At 67.0% G+C, this 12710-nt stretch overlaps 2 protein-coding genes across 2 annotated transcripts in view; both read left to right on the forward strand.

Annotated features, from left to right (window-relative positions):
* Positions 1-7227, forward strand: part of SEZ6 (seizure related 6 homolog) — a 49965-nt gene extending 42738 nt beyond the window's left edge. The window contains exons 14-18 of the mRNA XM_075014112.1: positions 239-436; positions 923-961; positions 2398-2515; positions 2709-2811; positions 3199-7227. Coding sequence (XP_074870213.1) covers positions 239-436; positions 923-961; positions 2398-2515; positions 2709-2811; positions 3199-3231 — 491 coding nt within the window. The 3' untranslated portion in view covers positions 3232-7227. The remainder of the gene's footprint in view (positions 1-238; positions 437-922; positions 962-2397; positions 2516-2708; positions 2812-3198) is intronic.
* Positions 7228-11868: 4641 nt separating this feature from the next.
* Positions 11869-12710, forward strand: part of PHF12 (PHD finger protein 12) — a 42987-nt gene continuing 42145 nt past the window's right edge. Inside the window, exons 1-2 of the mRNA XM_075013735.1 lie at positions 11869-12317; positions 12402-12583. Of these exons, the coding sequence (XP_074869836.1) occupies positions 12252-12317; positions 12402-12583 (248 nt within the window). The 5' untranslated portion in view covers positions 11869-12251. The remainder of the gene's footprint in view (positions 12318-12401; positions 12584-12710) is intronic.

Consider the following 12710-nt stretch of genomic DNA (forward strand, 5'->3'; position numbering starts at 1 on the left):
GCTGGGGATGGGGGCGCTGCCGCTGGTGGGGTGCTGAGCTCAGCCTCCCATGGGGCTGTGCCCTTGGGCCAGGGCAGCAGCTTGGCAAAGAGCTGCCCACTCCCAGCCCTGGGCCAGGCCCAGCCTGCAAGGGAGGCTCCCCATGCTCCCAAAGGGAGTCCTGGCCTCACACTGAGCCCTCTGCTCATGGCCCAGCTGCGGGTCTGCGTCTCACCCCTGTGCCCTCTCGCCTCTGCAGCGGAAGTGTATGAGCCTTGCCACAACCCGGGCGCCCCCGAGAACAGCGTCCAGACTCCGCAGAAGAAGCTGTACCAGGCGGGGGCCACCCTGCACTTCTCCTGCGCCGCAGGCTACGTGCTGCTGGGCGAGGCCAGCCTGCGCTGTGTGCCTGGCCACCCCTCGCAGTGGCACAGCGCTCCTCCCATCTGCAAGGCTGGTGAGTCTGCCCTGGCACGGCTGGCCCCCGCCCCCGGCAGCTGGCGTCTCACCTGCCTTCTCCAGCAGGGACTGCGCCAGGCACGCCAGCTTCCACCCCCGATGGTCAGCGTGTGAGGGACACGGCTGCCCCGCCAGGCCCACGCTCCCTCAGCAGCGGTGCCCCAGTCACTGCTGGCACTGCCTTATTCCCGGCGCTGCAGAGGCGACTGGCCCTGCCTCCTCTAGCCTGACTCCTGCTTCCGGCCCACACTCGGGGAGCACGTGCCCATGTCAGCCCCGGGGCAGGGCCTCCCCGGGCCACGTCTCAGCAAAGCGCCGGCCCTGGGCTTCCACTTTGGAGCCACTCTGAGCTGCCTGGGACTGGCGCAGAGTGGGGCCCTTGGCTGGGCCCTGCTCGCCGACCGCCCTGTGCGCTGGACTCCTGCCCCTTGCTCAGCCCAGCCGCTGCCCCTTCCTGCCTGTCATTCTTCCCTCTTTCTTCCAGCCACTTATGACGGATTTTACAGCAACCGCAACCTGGATGGTAAGAGCCTGGCACGCCGCATGCAGACGGGTCCTGCTGTCCCCAGTGCGCCCAGGCAGGGGTCCCTCCAGGGCAGATGTGGGGCAGGGGCCTGGAGTGGGTGGCCAGCAGACAGGTGGGGAGAGCAGATGTCCCTGATCCATCAGGAGAGGGCAGAAGTGCAGAGCCGGGGAGCGGTGCAGCTGGGTGCAGCTGGGCTGGGCTGGGCTCACTGGAGGCCAGCTGGCACAGCTGCACCCACGGGTGCTGCTCACATGGCAGGGCTCCCCAGAGAGCAGCACTGGAGGTCTGCAGTGGAGAAGGTGGGCTTCTCTCGTCTGCAGGGACTCCCAGCCCGATGAACAGGGTGGGGGCTGCTGGGGGCTGGGGCTGAGTGTAGGGGGTCCAGGGGGTGTTGGTGGGGGGTGGGGCTGAGTGTTGGGGGGAGCAAGGGGTGTTGGTTGGGGGATGCATTCTCTAGGAAGCTGGGCTGGGCTTAGTGAGCTCACAGCCAGGCTCCAGCTGCCCAGCAGGCTGCCCCCCCAGGGAGCACAGCAGGCTGGCCCCCTCCCCCACTCCCCGGTGAGCACAGCAGGCTGGGCCCCCTCCCCCCCACAGTGAGCACAGCAGGCTGGGCCCCCTCCCCCTCCCGGTGAGCACAGCAGGCTGGGCCCCCTCCCCCCCACAGTGAGCACAGCAGGCTGGGCCCCCTCCCCCCCTCCCAGTGAGCACAGCAGGCTGGGCCCCCTCCCCCCTTCCCGGTGAGCACAGCAGGCTGGGCCCCCTCCCCCCTTCCCAGTGAGCACAGCAGGCTGGGCCCCCTCCCCCTCCCGGTGAGCACAGCAGGCTGGGCCCCCTCCCCCCCACAGTGAGCACAGCAGGCTGGGCCCCCTCCCCCCCCCCCACAGTGAGCACAGCAGGCTGGGCCCCCTCCCCCCTTCCCGGTGAGCACAGCAGGCTGGGCCCCCTCCCCGCTTCCCGGTGAGCACAGCAGGCTGGGCCCCCTCCCCCCCACCAGTGAGCACAGCAGGCTGGGCCCCCTCCCCCTCCCGGTGAGCACAGCAGGCTGGGCCCCCTCCCCGCTTCCCGGTGAGCACAGCAGGCTGGGCCCCCTCCCCCACCCCCAGTGAGCACAGCAGGCTGGGCCCCCTCCCCCCCCCCCACAGTGAGCACAGCAGGCTGGGCCCCCTCCCCCCCCCCACAGTGAGCACAGCAGGCTGGGCCCCCTCCCCCCCACAGTGAGCACAGCAGGCTGGGCCCCCTCCCCGCTTCCCGGTGAGCACAGCAGGCTGGGCCCCCTCCCCCCCTCCCGGTGAGCACAGCAGGCTGGCCCCAGCGCCTGTCGCTGAGGTGCCTGGGGCGGAAGTGCCTGAGAAGTGGGCGCAGGATCCCCTGGTGCCCAGTGAGCTCACCAACAGCCCTGGTCTCATCCCCCTACATTCCCTCCCCTCCCCCAGTCGCAAAGGTCTCGCCCGCTGGGAACCCCCAGCCTGGCCCCAATGTCGCCATCGCTGTCTTCCTGCCGGTGCTTGTTGTGCTGCTGCTCCTGGGAGGCGTTTACCTCTACTTCTCCAGGTGAGTGAGTCTTCCCTGCCCCTGGGCCCGTCTGCCCGGCCCCTGACCCGGCCCAGCCCTGTCTGTCCCTGGCCTCATCTCCATATGCCCCGGCTCCCCAGCCTGGCTCCGTGTTCTTGTCTGCCCCCTGCTCTGCCCCAGCCCGTCAGCACTGTGCCAGCGTAGGTCACCTCTGTTCATGGTGCCCCTGCAGGCTCAAGGGGAAGCCGTCCCTGCAGCTGCCCTTGTCTGGTTCTCATCCCTATGATCACATCCTGGTGGAATCGGCCTTTGACAATACCGCTTACGAGGCAGGAGTAAGTACTGACCCCGCTCGGTCGGCCCCAGGCTGCCTGCTTGGGGCCCAGCCCCAGGTAAAACCCTTTGCTTGGGGCCCTTCCCAGAGCTGGGGGCAGGCTTGGCCCTGGCTAGAGGGCTCAGAGCTGCTGCGCAAATGGGCAGCCCGGTGCACCTCTAGTGGGGGGAGCCCTGGCCAGACCTTCCCACCCCCCATTGTGTACTGGGGCAGGAGAAGGCTCATTCTGGGCAGCAGGAGCTGAGCCTGGGGTGGGGGGAAGGGTGGGGGGGAGCCGGAAGGGGAGGGAGGGAGGGAGAGAGCACATGAGAGGGCCGGGGTGGGGACAAGGTGGGGCACTGGGCAGAGAATGCCCTGGCCCTGCTGGCAAGTGTCCAACCCCCTGCAGTCTCTTTCCTTTCCAGGACACGAGGGAGTATGAGGTTTCCATCTAGGCCGAGGCGGTGCTGAGCCAGAAGGAGCGGGCAGCCCCAGCAGCCCTGTCCTCTGCCCCCCGCAGGCCCCCACCGGCATGCTGCAGGAAGGGACTGTACCTACTGTCCCCACGAGACGCCGGCCACGTGCCGTCAGGGAGGAGCCAGTGACCCAGCTCCCAGCCCTGGTCTGGCCCCTTCCTGCCAGCACTGACCCACCCACCTGCCCAGCCCATCCTCCACCCCGTGCCCCTGGAGGGGCTGTGCACAGAGCGACTCTGGATTCCGTGTAGGTGAAGGGGGCCCCGGGCCCTCTGCCATGCAGCATAGAGCCCTGCACAGGTCAGCCAGCCCAGAGCCAGCCACATGGCCACCCTCTCCGGCCCGCAGGCTGGGGAGTGCCAGCTCGCCGGGCCGGGCTCTGCGGCCTCCCTCTCATCGCCAGCCTGGCCCAGCCCGGGGCAAAGGGAACAGAGGAGACGCTTATTCCCCCGAGCTGGGTCAGCCCCTCAGATCTCCGGCGCTGGGCTGTAGCCTGTGGACTCTGCCCCGAGGCTGCAGGCGCGGTGAGGAGCCCGCTGCCGAGCTGGCTCCGGAACCTCAGCTGCGCTCCCCGCCGGCGTGGAGAGAAGGAAACGTGGCCCAAGTGCGCGGCCGGCTGCTGGCCGCACCGCACACAGCCCCATGCACGCCGTGTTCTGCAGCCGCAGCTGCCTCTGGCCTGGGATGGCCCCCACTCGGTGCACTTGCTGCATTGCTCCCCCGCTGGGCTGCCACTGCCAGCCGCTGCTCCCCTCCGGTCCCTGCAGCCTGGACCACAGTGCAGCAGCCGAGCCGGGGAGCCGTGGCCATGCGTTACTGCAGTCTGCCCTCCTCTGGTGCATGCCGGACGGTGCAGGAGCAGGAGGGTGGCAGCCGGCTGCACAGAAGCAGAGCTCGTACCCCAGTATTTGCAGCACCTCTCTTCCCCGGCCCATGTGCGCAGTGGGGGAGCAGAATGCAGGTGTTCGTCCTCTTGGGAGAGCGGGCTTGCAGGACACGGGCACAGCCTGGTGCCTGGGCATGTGCAGCCCTGCCTGTAAGGCACTGCTCCTCACTCCATGGTATCGCAGTCTCCCTCCGGGCGCAGCCTTGTCCCTGCCGCCAGCCTCCAGCGCCTGGGTACAAACTGCCCCACAAGTGAGAATCCAGTGACATCCGCACGGCCCGGCACAGATAACCTCTGGCTGGGCGACCGGGCTCCGAACGGCGCTGCGGGGGCGAGTGTTGTCCAGCAGACCTGTGGCCGGAGGGACTGCAGGCTCGGCGCTGTGGCACGTGGTGCTTTGGAAACATCCAGTTGTCCCGGGTCCAGTGGGCAGGTGACACAGGGGAGTGGGGAGCCCTGAAGAGGCCAAGATACTGCTACAAAGCGATCTGCATCCCTGGGCGTTTTAACACAGCTCCGTGTCACTGGGGCCAGCCACGCTTTCGGGCATCATGCCAAGCGGGGCCTGAAGTCATGGGACCCCGCACCCTGAAGCTCTCATGTCAGCCTGGGGGGCTGTTTTAATACCTAACAGGGGGTTGTTCCCCCTGTGTGCGTGATCCTGGGCCAGCTCTGGGGCCCACAGCTCGAGGAGGAGGATAGATTGGAGTGGCTCAGAGCAGAGCCCCGAAAGGGTCGGAGGAGCAGCCGCACTGCGATAGACTTGACTGGCTCAGGCTGTTCAGGTCACCAGCAAAAGGGGATCGGTACCGACCTGCAGCACAGGCTTTCCTGAGTGCGCGGGCTTGGCCACCTGCCTGCGCCGGGGCTGGGGCCCAAGGCAGAGCGGTTCAGGCTGGCCCGAGGATGGCATCCGTGGTTGGCGGTGAGGAATTGGCCAAGGCTGGGACAGCTTCTCTGCCACAGGCCATTTTGCAATCAGGCCTGGCTGCTTGGCTACCAGCTGTGCGCCAGCCGAGGGATTCCTGGGGCAGTTCCCAGGGCTGCGCTATGTGGGCTCAGCCTGGTTGGGCACAAGGGACCCTTGGAGAAAGGTCAAAGGGCAGGGCCCAGGCTCCCCTGCGCCCCGGTTGTGTGCACAGCAGCAGGGTTCAGCAAGCTGCTCTTAGAGCCGGCACCTGAGGAACTGTCTGTGGCTTAGAGAGATGATGTCCCTTCCCCAGCCCATGGGGCAGGGGCAGGCCCTCTACCCACGGGAGCTGTTTAAGGGGAGACCCTGCGCCCAGCAGGCAGGGGCTGCAGCCCAGACTCCAGGGACCCTGGCTAGGGCCAAGCCTGGATGGATGCTCCAAGCACAGTGCAGCGTGAGCGGGTTCAGGGCCAGGCTCCTCCCCAGCAGGCTGGGAGCAGGGGCCCAGCTGGGTGCCCGTGGGCAGAACGGCCGCAGTGCTCCTGCCATGCAGGTCAGAGAGAAGCAGCAGTAACAGACCTGGCCAAGGAACTGCCACCTGGCTTGCCCACTGTCGTGGGCCAGGGCCAGGGCCTTGTCTGATGCACCGGCCTAGCTGCTCGCAGGCAGGAGGTTGGACAGCGGCAGCCCTGCCCGTGCCCGGGCAGCTGGGGTTGGCCAGGAGTGGGGTGCTGGGCAAGCCCAGGGCATGGGAGCCTCAGGACCACAGTGCAGCCGCAGGCTCGGGGCCTGCCGAGGGGGCAGCAGTGACTGCAGGCGGCAGCTCAGGCCTGCGGCTGGGTCTCATGGGGAAGCCCCGGGCCACAGGTGCAAGGCCCTGGAGAAGCTCCTGCCTCCCCACCCCCCGGAGCAGGCCGGGCCCAGGTGAAGTCCAGGCTTCTCCCTGGTTGTCAGTGGTGGGCAGCGTGCTAACCGAGCCCCTGGGGGATTGCAGGGGCTCAGAGCTGGCCTGGAGCCAACGGCGTCCCCTACCCTGCAGGGCAGCTCCCTGTTGCAGTGTTTCCCTGGCCCTGGGGGGCTGCTGTCCAAGGCCCCAGCCAGCCATCCTGCCTGGGCATGCGTCCTGCCCCTGCCAGCCTTGTGGCACTGTGGTTAGCCCCCCCAAGGCAGCCTCAGGTACCCCCAGCCCGCCACATAGCCCCGGGCATTGTCTGTGCTCCCAGAGCCGGCTCACTGCTGCTGGGTAGCCAGGCTCAGGCTGCGCCCGCTGCCACCACCAATTTTCCTGTTGTCCCATGCCTGGCGGCGGGGCTCTAGGTGAGTGCAGACACCGGCTCGGTCCCGTATGGCCCAAGCACACCCCTGGAGTTCGGCATACGGGTTGGCCCGGCCCTGGGGCGTTGGCACGGCCTTTTCCAGGGCGGCTCCTGCAGCAGGCGGGCGCAGGGAGACATCTTCTTCCACCCACGCAGCACCCAGCTCCCACCCTGTACGGCCCAGGCTCAAGGTGCCATTCTCTCAGAGGCGGTGGCCACAACCCAGCGGCCAGCACCAGCCTTCAGCTGGACTGCTGGCCCCGGGTGCCTAGCCCAGCCCTCCTCTGCTTTGTGGCCCTTCTGAATTGCAGACCCAGGGCTGCCGAGACCCTAGCACGCCAGGGAGGAGCCACCGACGGGCGGCTGGACGAGATGAGGTGTTTGGCTGCTGCAGGAGAGCCCTGGTGTGGCTGTGGAGGCTGAGAACCATACAAAGTGGCTCCCATCTGCCACTCACCAGGGCGGCTGGCCTGCCAGCCCAACGAGGAGAGGGCCAGGCTGTTGTCTGGGAGAAGGGGCAGGCGGGCTTGGGCAACGGGCAGGCCAGAGCATCCGACCAGCAAGGGGCTTCCCTCCGGCCTCCTGCGAACCCGGTGCTGGCAGGAGAGGCTGGGCCAGGGGCAGCTGAGTGCTGGGGCAGGGTGAGGCAGCGAGCCCTCCACCCTCGCTGGGGAAAAGGGTGCTTAGGGCTGTGCCCCCCGACCTGGCCGAACCCTGGGGTCCAGGCTATCCCCAGCCTGGGCAGGAAGCCGTGTGTGTTGTGTGATGTACAGTCCTAGCCGCCCACCCCCGCGCCGTGCTGGGGAGAAGAGCCAGGCTTTTCTTTCAGTGGTTTCCTTAATAAACTGGTGTTTTAGAAGAGCCTGTTTGGTGTGGTGGTGCTGTGAGCTGGTGTCTGCTGTCCCTGTGCGCACGGACCCCCACCACCTTCCTTCCCTGCAGCCCCCGCCCAGGACGGTGTCAGTTCTCTGCCTCAGCCGGAGGGTCTGTATTCCCAGGGCGGCCTTCCCTCACCCTTCCGCGCCCCCTCCCTGCGGCGGCCCAGGAGGCAGCCCTGCTGAATGCACAGGGGGCCAGGTTCCCTGTGGGGCCATATAAAGCTCTCTCCCTGCTGCAGAAGTAGCCCAGGATCCCAACGCACCAGCCAACCGCTCTGGGGAAACGGCACATCCTGGAGGCGCTCTGGGGGGACGACTAAGGGAAGGGATGGAAAGGCAGGCCCCTTGGGGCCCCCCACTGCGTCCCTGCAGCGCACGCAGCTGGGAGCACCGCTGCTGGCTTCCACAGCAGTCAGGGCTGCCAGGAGCAGGCCAGGCCCATGGTCCATCACAGCTGCCCTTTTCCCAGGCCCTCCTTGTCAAGCAATGAAGGCTCAAGGTCCAGTCAGTGCAGGATCTGAGCCACAGGCCAGCAGCTCCCCTGGGAGCAGGCAGACCCCAACGGCCGGGGGCAGCACCTGAGCTCGGGTACAGACACCCCGAGGAGAGCAGGAGAGGCCAACCCTGTCTGCGGGAAAGGCTGCAGATCATTTCTGGTCGAAACCCTTCCACCAGTCAGAGCCACTGGGGACCCCACCCCCACATTAACCAGAGCACCCCCAAAGCTACAGCCAGAAGCACCAAGGAGGCTCTGCACCAGGTCGACCCTTCTATGGGCCGGGGTTTGCACTGTGTGCTGGGCTGCACTAGCTAGCTCGGGCCAGCCCTGCTCAGCACCTGCACGTGCCCAGCCAGGAGGGTGAAGGCGCTCCCCTGGTTCCCACTGCTCCAGCATGGAGTGGCTGCCCTGCAGCCCTAGGCAGGGAGCAGCCAGGTCGCTGCATGAGACGGGGGCGCTGGCGGATCCATGCCCATCCCTTGGCCCTTTCCCTGTGACATCCCCATGTCACCCCAGTCTGGGACTTGCCCCACCCTCGTACTACATCCCTTGCATGTGGCCCAGAGTCTCCTGCAGGGCTGGCCTGAGATCTCTCCAGGCCCCATGGCTCTGAGCAGCTGCCCTGCTAGCCTTGGCCAGGTCCCACTCTCACTGGTGCCCCTCACATCAGAGAGCTGAGTGCCAGTGAGCCCAACCCCCCTTTAGCAAGGGCACTGGCCTCCTTGCGCTGGTCTTGGACTTGCTGTGCTGCTGCCCACCAGCTAGAAGAGAGTGTCATGAGCACGGACCCTCAGGGCAGCCTCTCCATCCCTGTCCTGGGAGCTTCCCCAGAGGCGGAGGTGGGTTGGGAGGGAGAGGGCGGCTGCTTCATTTGCTCCCTCGAGCCTGGAGAAATGAAACTGTAAACTCCAGAAGAAAAGCAGCTGCGAGAATCCCTGCATCCTCCCGGATGCCATCACAGCCACCAGGAAGTTCAGTGTCAAACAATAACCAGCGGAAGGGTGGCACCAGCTCCCCATTCAGCCCTCCCAGGGAGAGAGCTGCTGGCCCCAGGGCTAAGCACAGAGGGCCTCCTGCTAACTCCAGTAAGGGCAGCCCTTGCCCATGTCTCCCCCACTCAGAGCGCAGGGTGCAGTCTGGATTGCTCCAGCCTGGGAAGCGCCCTGCAGTACATTACAGCACACACGCAGCACCAGGGCTGGCTGCAAACATGCACAATGAAACCACCTGCACAGCAGCGCAGCTGGGCACGGGCCTACCACAACCACACTTCCTGCTCACAGCCACTCCCCAGGTTGCCTCTTTTCAGGCAGCCGCTGACAGGTGCTGAACCTACCACAGGGGAAGCCTCTGCAGTGACCGCATGGAGGAGAGTGCTGCATGCAGCTGCAGGAAGGAGCGGTCCAGCTGCAAGGAGTGAGGTTCTGCTTATGCCTGCAGATCCTGGTGTTCACCATGCTGGGAAATTAGACGGGTGTGTGATCAGGGTTCCTGCTCATTTCTGCCATCCGTGGGTGGATTGCATTTGTTCTGTGCACCGAGGTGTGTGCAGATACACCCCACCCCTAGGAACACAGGCTGCGGGCTGGGGGCGCTCGGCTAATCGCCTGAGTGGCACCTGAATTTCTCCTGGGCAGCCGCCCCAGCGCTCAGCTCGCGGCGGGCACCGCTTGTGAGAAAATACTGCACAGTCCGATCTGCCTGCTGGGGTCTGCAGCCAAAGGACCAGCACATGGGAGTCCACAAACTGCGTGCCAGGGACTTTTCGGCCCTGAAGCATGTGAATCTGGGGAACCGTCACAACAATAACGCCCAAAGTGCTAGCTCAGACATCACAGGCCAGTTGTGAAAATGCTGCTAGTGGAGCCTGGCTCTGTAAAGGCAGCAATTCCTAAATGCCCTGGGCCGCTGCAGCTGCCGTTGCAGGGTGTTTAACTCCAGTGGCAGCTAAAAGCAACACGAACTGAAGCTGCTGCTGCTCGTCAGCGGAAGCCACTTCCTCCTGCAGGCATGCAAGGACAGGGAGCTATGCAGGCCTGAGAGCAGCAGGCAGCGGCTCCCTTGCCGGCCCAGCGCTGCCCCAGAAACTAATCAGAGCTGCCAGTGGGAAACAACGTGATGGCAATGGCTCCCTGGGAGCCGACATTCCAGGCGAGGTCTGGGCTCAGTGAAACCAGAACAAAGCCAAGGGAGAGGGATTACGCAGGCACACTAGACGCAGCTCATGCACACTTCTGCTGTGGGAAAGAGGAAGTCAGACCCCCACACCCACGTTAAAAAGGAATAGGCAAAGGGCCAGACTGGCAGGGTGACTGTGGCAGACTGGCCCAGCCCAGAGGCATGTGTTGGTGTCATGACTGCTGTCACGGCCAGCCCTTCGGGCTCCCAGAAATGGCGTTCTTCTCCCAAGAAAAGGAGAAGTCCCTGGGGCACCATACAGACTAACAGATTTGTCGGTGCTCAGGCGATCGTGCGCAAAGACCCGCTTTGTCATACTCTTCTCCCGCACACACAGCGTGGTGCGAGGCTTGTTCCAGCAGAATGGCCCTGCTAGTGGGCGCTGCCGGAGCCAGCCACTGGTGTCATTCCTGGGGAAGGGTGAGCTGCAGCCTAGGAGCTGTGCCCAGCAAGTATCAAATGGGTGGGGAAGACAGGCCTTCCAGAGCTTGTGCAGCCCTGCAAACCCAGCCTTGGTCGAAAGCGACACGAAGACGTGCCAGCCATTGTCGGTGGGGGAAGGGGTCTCAGTCCTATGCAGTCTCCACAGCTCATCCCACCAACCAGCACCATAATGAGCACTCTCAACAGCAGCCTCCAGAGGCCAAGACGGACAGGACGCTGCAGCACACTGGAGTGGTGATGGGTAAGCACAGGGTGTCAGTCCCTCTCCCCCTCCCCAGCATATTTCTATTCCACCTAGAGCCCTCTGCCCCCAGACAGCAGCAGATCAGAGCCTGGCTGCACTAGCAAGCCGCAGGTTACCCCAGACCGGCGCCCAACAAGAACTAGGGGCAGTGAACACCTACAAGAACAGTCCCTACTTGTACCAGCCTGATGGACAGTGCTGCCAGCCTGGCAAAGTCTCAGGGGCCATTTGGGGCCTGCTGGGCCACCTGCCCAGGCTGTAGTTGGCAGACACAGGCTTCCCCAAAACAAGGAATGAGGCCTCCCCCCAGGACAAGGGGCCAGGGCCCCCCAAGGTGAGCAACAAGATGCTCCCCCAAAGTGAGGAACCAGCCCCCCCCAGGTGAGAGAACAGGGTACTCCCAGCTAAGGGGCTGGGGTCGCCCAAGGTGAGGGACCAGGGCACTCTCTCCAAGTGAGGGACCAGGGGTCTCCCTAGGTGAGGGGCCAGGATACTCCCCGCAGGTGAGGGACTAGGGGTCCCCACAGATGAGGGACCAGAGTGCTCCTCACAGGGAGGGACTGGGGTCCCCCCAGTTGAGGAACCAGGATACTCGCCCCAGGGAGGGAGTGGGGTTCCCCCTAGGTGAGGGACCAGAGCACTCCCTCTCGAAGAGAAGGGGCCAGGACCCCCCAAGGTGCAAGGTGGGTACAGGCGAGGGCCAGCGGGGCGGCAGGGGCCAGCTGTCTGCCCTGCGCTGCGAGCTGGATGGGCCCTCCCCCTTGTCCAGCGCCGAGCACAGCGCCCGCCCGGGCCGCCTTGCAGAGCGCGCCCCCTGCTGGCACATACCACCCACCGCAGCTGCGCCGAGTTTACCCGCCCCAGGAAGGTTTACGCACGCGCATAGAACGCCCGAGCACTCGGCACTACGCTTGCGCAGGGCGATAGCGCGGACCGGTGAGGGTTTCCGGGCCGGGCTGCTCGCACTGAGTTTGCGCAGGGACTGGAGCGGGGGAAGGGGCTGGAAGCAGTCCACTCTGCGCCTGCGCGGGAATGGCGCCTAATTGCATCGCGCCTGAGCGGATGGGGCGCCGGAGCCACCTCGGATGCGCCTGCGCGGTGGACTCCGGCCTGGGCGCGCTTGCGCCTGCGCGCGGGGCGGTCAGGTTCCGGAGCCCGACCCGGCCGGGCCGCGCCTGCGCGCCGGTGTCCTGGCCGGGCCGGGCGGCGCCTGCGCGGCCGAGGTGTCCGGGCCCGTCCGGGCTGCGCCTGCGCGGGGTGCGCGGTGGCGGGGCCCTAAGCAGCGGCGCCTCCTGTGTGTGTGAGGCGGAGGGAGCTGAGCCCGGAGCCTTGCGCAGGCCCAGCCCGACCCCGACCCCGACCCCGCCGTCCCCTCCCCGGCATGGCAGCGGGCGTGGGGCCCCCCGCAGCCTCCCCCGGGCCCGGCAGGCGGAGGAGGGGGAAGCAGCAGCGGCCCGTGGGCTAGGCCGAGCGCCGCCGCCCGGCCCGGCGCCCCCGCCCGCTCGCCCGCCCGCCCGCCATTGCCGAGCCCCCCGCGCCGGCCTGAGGCGCCGACCGGCCCGGCCCGGCCCGCGAGGAGCCGCCGCGGCCCCACCGGGGGTCGGGCCCCCCGCCGCGCCCGGGCTGAATGAATGTGGGGCAAGATGGAGACCAAGACGATCGTGTACGACCTGGACACCTCCGGGGGGCTGATGGAGGTGAGCGGGGCCGGGGCGCGGCGCGGCGGGTGGGCTGCGGCCCGGCCCCTCACCTCACCTCACCGCGCCTCTCTCTGTGCGCAGCAAATCCAGGCGCTGCTGGCGCCCCCCAAGAGCGAGGAGGGCGAGAAGCGGAGCCGGCGGCCCGAGAAGGAGGCCCGGCGCAGCGGCCGGGCCACCAACCACGACAGCTGCGATAGCTGCAAGGAAGGCGGCGACCTGCTGTGCTGCGACCACTGCCCGGCCGCTTTCCACCTCCAGTGCTGGTAAGCGCGGCCCCGCGCCACCGCCGGCCAGGCCTCGGGCCCGTCCCCGGCTCTCTGCCCCCCGCCCGGCGGCGGCTCGCACTGCCTCTGTGGCATGCGCCGGCGGCTGCATCCCGGCCCGCGCCAT

This window comes from Carettochelys insculpta, chromosome 19 (assembly GCF_033958435.1).
Source record: "Carettochelys insculpta isolate YL-2023 chromosome 19, ASM3395843v1, whole genome shotgun sequence".
In the NCBI taxonomy this organism is placed as follows: Eukaryota; Metazoa; Chordata; order Testudines; family Carettochelyidae; genus Carettochelys; species Carettochelys insculpta.